This window comes from Scatophagus argus, chromosome 21 (genome assembly GCF_020382885.2).
Source record: "Scatophagus argus isolate fScaArg1 chromosome 21, fScaArg1.pri, whole genome shotgun sequence".
NCBI classification, from domain to species: domain Eukaryota; kingdom Metazoa; phylum Chordata; class Actinopteri; family Scatophagidae; genus Scatophagus; species Scatophagus argus.
This window is the reverse complement of record NC_058513.1, coordinates 12,028,444-12,042,644: the sequence shown is the minus strand read 5'-3', so window position 1 is coordinate 12,042,644 and position 14,201 is coordinate 12,028,444. Positions and strand designations below refer to the sequence as shown.

Here is a 14,201-nt window from a genome sequence, read left to right as displayed (position 1 = left end):
AAGAAATGTTAGGAAACTTCCCTCCTGGCTGTTTTGTTTTTGTTTTTTTTTAAAAATATTCTTGCTACAAGTCATCTGAATCCGAGTTGGAGGTTAAAACCAAGACAACACTTCATGTATGCCATCTAAAAAACTGAAGAACACAGCAGCCCACATTTCCCTTCTGCCAGCACTTTGAAACTTAAATGTACTGCATCTACACAGTGTGTTCATTTGCAGCCTGGTTTTGTGATGAAGACCTGAAGAAGAGGATGACACTCCAGATTTTTCAATGTTAGCAAAGCTACATTGAAAACTGCTCTGTCTCTACCTCAGCTATATCATATGTCCTGTAAATATAATGTAAGAGGTAGTCAGCTGGGGAATCCATTGCCATGGCAACAGTTTCTCTTCGCCGTGTTGAGTGTTGGCAGTCGGTAAAAGCGTAGTGTGCATGCATGTGTCGGTGTGTGTGTGTGTGTATGTGTGAGTGCTTTAGAGTAAGTTTGAGGACAGTGGAAATTTCTATGCAAATATAAAACAAAAAGAGGTGGGGGGAGGGAGAAGGATGGCAGAAATGTATTGCTCTGACACAGACTTTCAAATGACTCCTGCTGCCGAGGTTCCTTCACACCAGCAGTGCTTTACAGTCTGCGGTGCATTTAACGATGTGAACTAGCGGACAAGAGAAGGAGGGAGGAGGCAAGAAGGGGTGACACAAGGATGAAGGGAGCAGAGGAAAAGAGTGTTTGCTCACTGAGGGTTTCACACGTTTTTGTCCTCAGACTAATTGTAAGCGTTTCCCTCTCAGGCTCTCCTGTGACCAGAGGATCCAGCGTTTGATCCGTTCCCATGAGCTGCCCACAGGTTCACTCTGCACTGAAGTGAACTTGAGAAAGGCTCTGAATCTCTGCCAGCTCCGCCGAGAGTCCTCAGATGAAAAATAAAACTTCCATCTTGGAAATTTAAAAACAGCCCATCTGTGGCTCGGTTCATTCCCAGTTCAAACCAATGTCCTTGAAAAATAAACAGGTGGACTGTTGATGAGCATTTGCAACACCATGTGACACACCTGAAACCAGGTGCAATATATTTCCAATGAAAAAGAGAAGAGGTGTGCATGTATGTAAACACCCAACACCCCATATTACAATCAGTCACTCAGATAACATTAAAATGTCCAGAGCTGCAGAGAAATAATCTATAGGATTATGGTAGATGGCCACAATAGACACAGTGTAATCCATCAGTGACACCATCAATAATATGGTGAGCGCTGCTGTGGGCCTTTGTGTATTTTTTCATACCACCACTAGGATGTGCCAAACTACTTACAGCTGGCATTCGTGACCAACTGTTGTATTAAACAGTATTCAAAATGTCAAAACAAAATGAAAACATACAGAGGAAAAAGCAGATTTGCAGTTCGAATAACATTTCATATAACAACACCACAATATCTTTAAAGGTCTCAGAATATAAAACTGCGGTACAGAAACAGGCATTAAATTCAAAACATACTCACATACTCTTTCTAATTTGTCCTGAGCAAAACATCTATACAACACATCACACCAAGCTTCACTGCATATCTTTTTTAATACTGAGCAAAATAAATGACTTTTGAATCACTTTCAGTCTTTTTTGTCCCCAGACATGCACTAGCGTTAAATGACCAGTAGATGGCACCCACATGCAGCCTGAGAAAGCACATGAAGCAAGAGTCTGTGCTCCTGCGTGAACTCAGCCTCACTGACGTGACAGAGAATTTTAAGGTTACTCATAAAACTGATAAGACCACGAAAATATGAGTTAAGATTTAAGTTTCACCCTTTTTTACATGAAAAAAAATCATTTTGACCTTCACATTTTCCTCTTTAAATTGAGTCGCTCAAAGCCAGTATGAATATAATGATACAATTAACCAGATTCTCATCTTATTTTTGTTGTTGTTGTTTTAATTGTAAGAGCGACTTTTGACATTTCATATTTTAAAATTCAGCTTTTGTCACTGATGCATTCATTTTGTTGCATGATGGTTTCTACCATACCTCATAATAACAGAAAACCTCAAATTTATACAGGAAAATCATTAGTTTAGATATGAATCTTAATCTCCTCATTAGCAAAAGGCCAATTAGATGAATAGACTCCATAGAAATAAATTTCACTAATGAAGATGTAACTGTATGACACCTGAGAGGACTTTTTTGACTGAAACACTAGATCGTTCAAACTGATGAGCATTTCTTTGCATTTGTGTCCTTCAGAACGATAAAACAGCTGGTGTGTGACCCTGCATTTACAGTATCAGCAGAGGATGGGACAGGATAACCCTGACCAGGAACACTTTGATCCAGTCATTCAAACATTGTGGTTGTTTCACTGAAAATGCAAAAAAAAAAACCCAAAAAAGTCCCACCAACATTATGATGATGATAAGCCTTCCCCTTTCCATTTCCTCTCTTATTCCTCTCTCTCTCTCTCTCGTCCTGCCCCATCCTCTGGCCCCTTCTCTGCAATCTGTGCCTCTGCCACCTTTGGCACCAGCCCGCCCACCGGCACCTGTGCCAAGCCTGGCAACCCAAACCAAGAAGCTCTGCTTGGCTCAGTTCAACTGACTCGTTTAGGCAATTGCACCCTGACTCTGATCTTTATGGCGGGTCCCTTATTTATCCCAGGCCTTTTGTGTTTTCTGTCTTGTGAATTTGCTGCGGTTGATAACCTGCCTTCTTGCATATGGATTCTCCACGTTGGTCTGTTTCTCCTAACAGTATCAATAAAATATTCAATAAATCACATGGATTATGTGTGGTTTTGTCAGTTTTTCCTTATGCGACAATATCATTAGCCCTGTTTATAACAATGTAAATGATACCGTTGTAAAACTGATTATAGGATTGCTTTAATTATTTCTCATAAGGGGATTGTTTTCCTAAACCTTCTATATGAGATTAACCCCGTTTCTTTCCGCAAAGATGGAGGCTAACAGAAGCTGCTTGAATCCAGTGCCGTTTTTTTTTCCTTTCTTTTTTTTTGTCATTCACTCCTTATTCCATTTTCTCTTTCAGCTCAGTGACAGATGGCGAGTCCCTCTCCCCCAGGGGGAAGCCAGTCTCTGTGAATGCGGCCGCATGTCAATCACCGGCTCTCATGTGATGGCTCTTGCCAATGACGTGCCAGCCATATGGGCCTGGCATCAGAGCTGGTATGTAACCCACCCAGTCCTGCCTCTGAGGTGCCACACGGCTCCCTCCACGCGTTTGGGCAGCGGATAGCAGCAGCAGCAGCAGCATCAGCAGCAGCATCAGCAGAGAGAAGACAGAGCAGGGTGGCAGGAGAGGAGAGAGAGAGAGAGAGAGAGAGGGAGGGAGGGAGAGAGAGAGAGAGGGAGAGAGGTGTGAGAGCACAAACACAGCGCCTCGCCTGCACAAGCATCCGTGCAGGGCGTGTGGATGTGATGCCCACCCGGAGAGAGATGGTGTAAACAAACCCGCTTTGCCCCGTTACTGAGCTCCACCGCGGAGGTAAGTCCCTCAATTTCCAGTCGAAATCAGGCCGATCAGACATGGATCAGGATTTGTTTTCGTCTTTGTGTTAGCGCCTGTTGTCTTGTGATGGAGGAATTAAATGCAGAGATAATTGCATCCATCAAAAATTAGGGACTGCTTTCTCAAATCTCGTGGATGTTTTTCTCTCACTAGACTGATTTTTTTTTCTTTGATTTTGACCTCTTTATCGCTGGTAACGTCGATGATATTGATCCAACTACGTTTATTTCTGTTATTTTTTATATATAGAGAGATTTTATTCAAATAATTCTACAAATACGCGCTGAACCCTTAGAGATGGGCTGCACTCTGGCACTTTTGTACGCACAGTTTGCTTTGCCTCAGAAAACGAGAACTGGAGAGTTTATTTTATTATATTTTACTGGAAATTTGTAGTGTGTGTGTGTGTGTGTGTGTGTGTGTGTGCGAGTGTGTGTTGCTCCTGCACGACGCGCGTCAGCGCACTGTGGGGGTAGAATTCTCCATAGAGATACACGGGCTAATTGACAAGGTATTGGTTGGCATTAATTACATTGTGCTTACAAGATTAGAAAAAAAATACGCCCTTGGACTCCGAGCGCACATCTGAGCTCAGTTTACTGGGGAAGAAAAAAAATCTGCTGAGATTTGGAGATGATACAGCTTTTACAGTGATTTTTATTTAGGTGTTAATAAATAACTTCAGTCTGAGTCAAGCCTGAACACTTCCAATAAGTAAGCTTTCAAAACGAAAATCATGGTGGCCAAACATTAAATTGAAACGCGGTCTGGTGACGGTTTTTACGCGTTTTAGTTTAATTTTTTTTTAAATCATGACACATCTAATCCAAAACCCATCGCTCTCTTTCAGGAGAGAGTCTAGACGGACTAAAATCCAGAAAAAGGAAAAGTCAGATAAGGTTTTTTTTTCCTTTTTCTGTGGCCTGTGTGGTCTCGACTCGTGTCCAAAATGGGCTTCAAGAACCCTCAGAGACTCTTTTTCCTGAGGACAATTTCAATGTCGTTATCAACATTTCATTTTCTGAAATATCTACGACAATTTAGGCTGAATTACGTGCAGTTTTTAAAAACAGGAATCTCTCAAGTGGGAATGTTTTCAGGTAAATCCTCATTTTGCGTAAAATTCTGTTAATTCAGAGACATAAATGCTATGTGGGATCCTGTGGTGCCGCCTGATTGTGCAGGAATTCGTCCAGGTTGGTAATTTATTGGACCGAGGAGGGACCCGCGCCCTTAATGCGTCCCTGGGGGGGAGGGGGTTGGAGGAGGGCATCAAAGGAAGGCCAGCACCGCTCCCTGGACTGGTCTGCGAGAGGGCACAGAGCGATGTGGAGGCCCACAACGTTATTTAATGTCTTTAAAATAATCTGATTTGTATTTAGTTATTTATTTCAAATCTAAGTCCATTCACTCTTTCTGGAATATGTCGTGTAACAAAATAAAAAGATACCAGTTCAGTTTAGCCTCATATTTGAGACTAAACATGAAAAGCATGGTTTACAATATTTCCTGTAAACATATCTTATCTTATCAGCCTATAAGATAAGATAAACGTGTCTTAATGCAAACTGTACCTGCGACCTACAGGCTGTGTGCTGACATAAGCTTACAGGTAATGAAACAAACTCTTAAGAAATCCTGGCCCTCAATTTAAAAACCCCACTGATTAATATCACAGATCGTGGTATTAATCAACTGTGTATGAGGCATTTACGGAATAATAATTGTAGTCTGTTTCCCCTCAGCACGGGACATTAACAGCCTACGGCCTCAGAGGAGCTCACTGATGCAGCTTCTCGTGCTTTGACAGCGCACCTGTGGGTGCGTAAAGCGCATCCGGGTGCCAAAGAGCCCGCCTAAAGCTCAGATTGTGTCTCTCTTGCAGGTTGCTTGCCACGATGTTGAGCCGTCTGTTCAGCGAGGTGCTGCCGGACGTCCAGAGGCTCGCGGCTGACTGGGTGGAGGACAACGAGAACGAGGACTGCAAGGCCAAGGACGACGAGCACGAGCCCTGTCATCTCGGGGAGGACGACCTGGACGAGCCACTGGAAGGCAGCAGTCGAGCTGAGTCTGAGATGGCCGGCGACGACGATGAGGATGACGATGTCGAGGAAGAGGACTGCGAGGACGAAAACGGTGGAGACAAACCCAAGAAGCGCGGCCCAAAAAAACGCAAGATGACGGCGGCGCGCGTGGAGCGCTCCAAGGTGCGTCGGCTGAAGGCGAACGCGCGGGAGCGGACGCGCATGCACGATTTGAATTCTGCGCTGGACAATCTGCGCAAAGTGGTGCCATGCTACTCAAAAACCCAAAAGCTCTCCAAGATAGAGACTCTGAGGCTGGCCAAGAATTATATATTAGCCCTTGGGGAGATTTTACGCAATGGGAAACGTCCAGATGTGGTGACCTACGTACAGATGTTGTGTAAAGGCCTGTCCCAGCCCACCACTAACCTGGTGGCAGGCTGTCTGCAGCTCAACACCAGGAACTTCCTGACCGAACAGTGTTCAGATGGAGCTCGCTTCCACATGCCCAGCTCTCCTTTCTCCGTCCATCCCTACTCTTACCGGTGTTCCCGCCTCTCCAGCCCTCATTACCAGCCCGGAACCGGCGCGATTAACTTACGGAGCCATTCCTACGGTTCTGGGTACGAGGCCGCGTACCCGCCAGGAGGAACGTCCCCTGACTATAGCAGCCCGGACTACGAGGGCCAGCACAGCCCGCCCGTCTGCCTGAACGGCGGACTGTCCGGGAGACAGCAGGAGTCTTCTGAGACAGACAGGAACTATCATTACTCTATGCATTATTCCGGACTGGCCACGTCTCGACCCAGCCACAGCCTCTCCTTTGGGCCCTCAGGAGCGCGCAGCGGAGGTGCACACTCGGAAAACATTCCACCTTTCCACGATGTGCACTTGCACCACGACAGGGCGCCCCCGTACGAGGATCTCAATGCTTTTTTCCACAATTGAGCCCTTTCAATCAGACGTATTGATCTAATAGTGACAATCCAATATCGTGTAATATTGTTTGGGAAACAAGAGGTTCTGAAAGGAGAAGAGATGGAGGTGGCAGAAAGAGTCCCCTGATTCCCTTCTGTATTCTACTGATGTCATCCCTATACTGTTGTACTTCCTATCAAAGTGTGTCCAGTAATATCCTGTATGCAGAATGAGTGCAACTGACATAAAATATGTATAGGCCTACACATGTTATGACACAAACAACAGAAATAAAAAGTCTTTTATAATTTTTCTGATATGATTGAGCAAATCTTCTGAACATCACGGGGACATTTTCTCTTTTTCTTTCTCTCTTTTTTTTTTTTTTTTTTTTTTTTTTTTTGGCTGCGTGGGCATGCAGGCCTCCAGCAGTGGCTTCAGTCATTTTCCTTAAACAGCTCAAAAATATAACATTTAAAAAGGAAAAAAAGCCCAAATAAAAACCTCGTCTGAATTAATATCAGAGGGAGTCTAGCTGTGTGTCAGATTTCTTTCTTTCTTTCTTTCTCTAATAAAATAGAAAACAAATATGAACTGAGGTTTCAACAGGCATTGCCAAAAAATACTTCAACTTTTTTGTCTAGTTAAATAAAACATTAAAATCAAATTTTCAAAGAGTATAACTCTGGAGAGTGTGAAGTTAATAGATAAAATATTAATGTGATAAAAATAATTTTGCTTTGATTGCTTTTCTGGTGAATATATTTTAATTCTATCTATAATAATCTAAAACATCTTGTCTATGGTGCATAAATGTGAAATTCTAACATTTTTATCTTAAGTTTTGCAAATTAAGATTGTATGGACTTAGAGGGCAGAAAAATGGATTACACAACACTATATCATTTTCAATTTGATTTTGAGTACGTGTGAGTGCTCTGGCCTGTCACATCTAAAATATTTGACGAGCAGGACAAAAGAACAGTGAAATCTGAACTGGTGTAGACCAGTTTTATAGTCTTATTACATTAACCAACGCTTCTAATCAATGTTAAATACACAAATAACCCAATAAACACTGGGAGACAGGACTGACACAATTAGTAGAACACACATTAAAACTGGTATCAACTTTGAAATGTTTGTCATGAAAGAATTAGATGGCAATTTTTTTTTAGACAAAAATCTGCACTTTATTTTAATCAGCTCATTAAACCAACTCATAAACCAAAGTATTTCCTTACATGTCACTTTGGGTGAAACTATAAAATTAGTGAGACTGAGATGTTGTGAATATTACTCAGCAGGACTGTTGCTTATGCACAACATGAGGAAAGTATGACAATAAAAACACATGCATTAAACACAGCCTGCAAATTACAGTGTGTTCACGTAATGCAATTTGAAAATCCAGAGCCTTTCATGAATGAGCTGCCACTGAGTAATTGAGATTTATGATTTTTCTGGTTTGAGCAGAAAACATTTCAGTGCCTGAGCATTTCGAAGCAGCTGAGCCGAACACCAAATCGTTCATGCTAGAATGAAACCACCAGAGACACGGGATCAAAACCAATTCGACACTTTACCGTTTGTTAAGTTCTTTGACTCTAAACCTGACGAGTACATTCAAGAATGTAAGTGGGAAGTTAGAAAGTGAGCAAAAGGCCTCAGTTGCTCAGAGCTAGAAGTAAAATAAATTAATCAATAAATAAAGTACCAACACCTGACACACAAAGTGCATTTTTAGCTCAAAGTGCTCCATTCGCTCCCCAGCACAGTGAAAGTGGATCCAGGCCTTTGATCCAAACCACACACCTTTCAGACTTCCCAGGTGAGTGTGAAAATAATACAGCCACTAATTCATCAATAAAATGTCATCATTAACCAAAAATGGCTAAATTAGTAACTACTTCATCATCCTTAAATTGTTATTTTTAAAAAAGCCTGGTTGCAAAAATGAATATTTTCGCTCAATCAGCTTTGTTTGACAGTTCAGTTCAAATATTAAAATGGGCTGAACTGAACATTTGAGGTATTTTAATCAAAAGCCATATTTAAACAAAAATATTGGACCGTTTCAGTTAATGTGGGCTTGATCACACCACATCACTGGTGATTTCACAAATCAATAGTGGGACCAGGCTTCGTCTTTGGACCACTGCCCTGGGTCCCATATGTTGCCGCGGACATCCAGGGGAAATCAGCACTGGGCACCGCAGGGTGGAAACTGCCCCATCCAGCACTGACCGGGGGAAAAGCAAAAAACAGGAACAGGAGAAATGTAAGCAAGGAGTTACACTGCAAAAATCTGCATTTATCACAACGCCAACTTTTTATTTTCTATATCTAATTTGATTTCATTGTTGTCACAATGACCCATCTGACTCACCACGTTAATGAAAGATTTGGGCAGGTGCAAAATCAGGTGAATCAATGGCCCGTTGGTTTGAAATGAAGAAGCCCAGGGATGGCATAATGGACACACTCACGCACACACACGCTCACACACACACTTCACACCACAGTCCAAATGGTTACTACAGACACCAATAATAAGTAAATAGATAAATAAATAAACAAATTTGGCTCATGTATTAATTGGACAGGCTGCAATTTTGGTGATCATCAAGGGCAAACAAGCAGAAAGCTGCTTTTTATATTTTTAAGAGATGACAAATTTTATTTTCATATTTTTCCTCCATTTCTGTATCATATTTTCTTATATTTTTTTCTCAAACATCAGATTTGATTTTCTATAATAGTGACAGGATACCCTTCAACAGTTTGATGTTTTAAGATTTCTACAATTATTTTGTTGAAACGAAATTGGTTCACTCAGTACATGAGGGTAAATACAAATAGAAAAGGACACAACGGATTTTCTTCTACAAGAAATGTGTGTGTGTGGAATATATACATCAATCCAATTTACTGAGCACAAATAATTTAGAGAAAATTAAGAATATATTCTTAAGCATCATATATGCATATATGCTTGATATTTAATATACTGAGAGGATTTTAGGTTTAGGTAACTATCGTGTAACACTTTGATTATCCCGCCACCCAGTTAATTTTACACTCTTAATTTAAATTGTAAAAATTGAAATTGATTTTCTCAGACTCTGAGGTTTTCTCCTCTTTTGACCCACTGACCGACACATTTTGATTCAACAAACGCAAACGCAGACACTTGTATGAGTGGCTGAATGCCTAAAAATGAGTACAGCTATTCAAATACTGAATCATTTTACTGTTTTGTATTGGATAGAATTGGGTCACCGCATCATCCTGTATATGAAACTGACAATAGTCTCCGTTGTGAGATTTCTAACATCCTCCGGTGTCACGATTAGTCCGCTGCAGCTCTCCAGTCTCATGTGAAGGGGCAGGCCTCGGAGGGCAAGGTGAGAGGAACGTTTCTGATTTTATTTCCTAACCTCTCAGTTTGACTGTGTAGTCGGGGTTTTTTTCTTTTTAGGGAGGGGCGGCGACTGGCAGAGGATTTGATAGCGGAGCGCGGTGCCAAGTCGCTAAATGTCTGAGCACCAGTAAAGCCAGAGACCAGTAAAGCCCACCACCACCAACCCGGTGCCAGCTGCGCCACGTGGCAGCCAGGCGGCCCCTGCCAAAGTGGCCCTTGTGGGAGGGACCCAGTATTTCTTTCCTAATTCACTCAGCATCTGTTCATTATTCTCCGAAGTTAAAGGAGGCTGAGTGTCCACACGCGGCCCCGGACTGAAAGAGACCCCCTTTTTAGCCCTCCGCTCACGCACTTTTTGCGTTAGACCGCAGAGAGAGCGACGCATGAAACGAATCGGGACGTTTATACCGAGTTAAGTGTTGTTCTTTAGGTGTGTTACTTTTAGCCGGTTAAACTCACCTGTGGGTCCAACCTCACTTAGAAGATTAGGCTACATTTTATCCAACAACTTAAGAGAAATTAATGATAAATTAAAAAATATTATAATTATTAGCCTGTTATCAGTGATATCCTTATTGTTATTATATATCATAAGAATATAACGACGGGAAGACGTATACTGAAGTCAGTAAATCCTCGTTAACCCCTTTATGGATCTCGGACAAATCGAATTATCTTATTAACTTGTTATCATAATGCATTTTACTCCTAATTTTCTGAGCATAGATTTGCATGTCACCCTCCAAGCGGCCTGATACCGTCATAATGTAATGGTCACTCTAAGTATGTCTGACAAATAGGCTTAACTGACACAAATAAAGCCCATAAAATCAATTAATTGGGATCCTTTTCAAGCGTGATTGTCCGAATGAATGATTTAGAAAATACCACACAATTACTGTAATTAAATAATCCAGAACTGAGCTCCATTAACTGCTTAAAAAAATGATCAAACTGATCTACTAAAACCGCAGCACATGCAGAAATACAGCACAGAGTAGGTCCAGGCCTACTGTGCGTAATTCTCCATCTGGAGAGTTTTACTCCCATTTGTCAGATTAGGTACGCATTTATCGGATTAATTATTTTGGGATTAATCTCAGAGAAATTTTTCACGGGACTAATCAGTGTCCTAATCATAACATAGACAACGTGGTTGTGTGGGGAGAGGACAGTGACGGAGGTGGGAACCAGAACTAAACCAACCTCAAACACAATTTAAATATTAGAAGAGTAACAGATTCAGTGTGTGTGTGTGTGTGTGTGTGTGTGTGTGTGTGTGTGTGTGTGTGTGTGAGGAAAGCTCTGTGTATATGCAACATGTTTTATTTGTCACGTACTCCCATTTTTTTCCACACACCAGTTGCAGAGAGGGCACAAGAACAAAAAGACACCACTTAGATGAGCTTGTCTGGTTGCACACGGAGCTAATTTTGGGCGTCACCTCCACAGCGACGGGCACTGGGTGCCACTACATCATGCTCACCCACCCTGCACTCTCCACACCACCACCACCACCACCACCACCACCCTGACAGCCTGAGCGCCACGCCCAGCTCTGTGAAGAGAGGTGAAGCTGGCAAAGGGTGAAATTCCACTGCATCTGCGGAACAATGGCCATAGTGGTGTGTGTGTGTGTGTGTGTGTGTGTGTGATTGCACACTGCACCAATGCCCAGCCCTGCTTGTGGCTCACTGTCTTTGTGTGCCATAAGCAGGAGGAAAAAAACATGCAGAATGTGTTAAAGTATGAGACCTCACTGTGTGGTTTTGGTCATAAAACACACAGTGAAACCAAACCGCTCACAGACTTGCTGTCGAGTATAAAAGCACACAAAGTTAGAAATTGTCATGTCTGATGTGTGTGTGTTTGCCCCGTGCGTGCGTGTGTATGTGGAGTGTATGGTCTGTGTTTTCCAGGGTATAGAGGTTGTTGTCACTCTGCACAGATGGTGGGAGTGTTTTTTTTATTTATTTATTTATTTTTGGGGTGAGGTGGGGGTAGAGGAAAAGGGAAAGGAGAGGAGAGGAGGAGGTTTGTGCCTCTGATGCTGCCATGCCACGGTCACGCGGGCAGCAGTAATTGGCCTCCATATTGAGGGGTTTTGCGGTGCTGCGGGGTGGGCAAACTCCCAGCTGGACCTGTCAGATGGTATTCAATCCAGCTCATTGCCCTCGCTCCTCTGCTCCTTTCTCCTCTCTTTCCCTCGGACTCCTCTCCTTCTCTGGCATGTTTGCTTCGTTTTCTCTCCCCCCCTCTCAACCCCCCGTCTCTGCCCTTTTCCCATCTTTACCATCTCCGCCTCATCCCACGCACAAACTTACATTATAACTCCCTCTTTGCTTCAGTTGCACACCCATCACTTACTTCTTTTTCCACGCGGCGCTTTCCCATCACGGCATATCACTTTTTTTCCTCACCTTTCTCTTCTCTTTACTTTCTTCTCTCCAGTTTTTCTCACCAATGGCACATGGTCACTTCTATCTAACACGTTCAACTTCTTAAAGTACATCACACCCTCGCCTAGCTCCTCCATCACTGGTCACCCACATGTACACACAAAAACACACACACTCTCTCTCTCTCTCTCTTTCTTCATATTAACACACTTCATGCAATTGGCTCTCCCAGGATATGCAGAACAGCTCCCCACTCCTGAAATCTCTCTTTCTGCGTGTGTGTGCTGTCATCTTCAAGTGAGTTTTGACCGGTTCTTTTCCCAAGACGCAGTCCATGAACAGTTGCCTTCTATTTTCAAATACGACGTAGGAGAGACTTCTTGCCAGATGCTGATGCAGGTCAAGTTAGAGGTCAGGCAAAACAGCTGGATAGCTCGTCTGACTTTATTTCATTTAGGTATTTAACGTATAATCACAGGAACGGATGTTAACTGAGGTGAAATTAGATGAGGAAAAAGTGGGGCTGCGTTGCTGAATGAAACTTGGATATGTGAGATTTTTGATTTGCAACGCTGCCATCATGCTGTTTCCCCCCCAGCAAAACACTACAAAATCGTTTCCATACACTGCAACTGTTGGGTTTATCATACAGTAGATTACAAGGCTCACTGCTAAGCTGCAAGTGTGATGATAGGATGGACAAGCTCATTCGCAAAAGGGCTTTAGATGAAGCACAGAGGGAATAGCTCAAAATGAGGGAAGCTGGATGAAAAACCTTTTCTCAGATTCCTTTGAATATCATCACAATGCCTTAACTTCACTGATGTATAGCAGCTCCTGCATGTGAACTGTATGAATGTATATGCCAAAATTAGTCTGGAGCCACATGTAGGATTTGGGTCAACACGAAGCCAAAAATATTATAGTATTTGAAAAGAAATATCACATAAAATCACTACTGGATGCACACTGCAAACCACTAAACGGACTTTAATTCATTTTCACAATACAGTGGAAGCACACAAAACACAAAAATGTAGGGACAATCAGTGGGAGAAGTGTTACATACATGGAAGAAAGGAGAAAAAAAATGAAGATTATAAGAGTGTGGCTCTGTCTCTAAATTGTATTTCTTTATTCATGTCCCTCACATCAATATTATCTGGATCCGTTTGCTCACTTCACACCAGCTCTCATACATGTGTTTTAATGTTATCACCAATTTTCTGTGTTGAACATTTATTCACACTTTGTTTTTTTTTTCCCAGTGGAGGGTACTATAGTCCCATGTATGAAAATATTAAACCACCAAAAAACTTCAGGTCTGTAGAGCAGCAAGACGGCTTTCTGCCAGGTGTGTTGGATTTAATTTAAAGTTCAGTGAAATAGCTCCGTGCTGGACACCGTCCATATGTTTCCATAATGTCCCACTCACATACAACAGACCCCCCCCCCCCCCCCCCCCCCCCTCCATGTACAATCTGCACGGCAAATGCAACATATTGCAACAGTGAGCAGAGGAGAAGAAGAACATAAGAAGAAGAGGAAGGTCAATAATGGCTTCCACTTAAGGCTCTGCAGAGGAATAAACAGCAGCACCTGCAGGAATTCGAACAACAAGTTCAAGTGTTGCCACTGTCCTGACCTCACAGGTAGAGGCTGTGCCACGTCAGCGAGATAAAACAGTAAAAAAGGGAAACTGAGGCTGCGTGTCAACATTTTTGCCCCCATATTTGAGCCTGTTGAGCTGACTAAAACCTATTTTTTTCTTCAATAAAAATGAAAATTGGCACAGTAGTTAAAACAAAACAATGACTGACTGTTTTTCTGCAGCTATGAACTGTGTCTTGTCTTTTCCTGGAGAGTCTGTGCTGTCATCGCCAGCGTCTCTTTCTGCTGGTGTCTG

The 14,201-nt window shown here is 42.5% G+C and overlaps 1 protein-coding gene across 1 annotated transcript; it reads left to right on the top strand.

Annotated features, from left to right (window-relative positions):
* Window positions 1-3,353: 3,353 nt before the first annotated feature.
* On the top strand, window positions 3,354-6,787 carry LOC124052653 (neurogenic differentiation factor 2-like). The gene is made up of 2 exons (XM_046377147.1): window positions 3,354-3,506; window positions 5,416-6,787. The coding sequence occupies exon 2, from the start codon at window positions 5,429-5,431 to the stop codon at window positions 6,500-6,502; it is 1,074 nt and encodes a 357-aa protein (XP_046233103.1). The 5' UTR covers window positions 3,354-3,506; window positions 5,416-5,428; the 3' UTR covers window positions 6,503-6,787.
* Window positions 6,788-14,201: the final 7,414 nt, after the last annotated feature.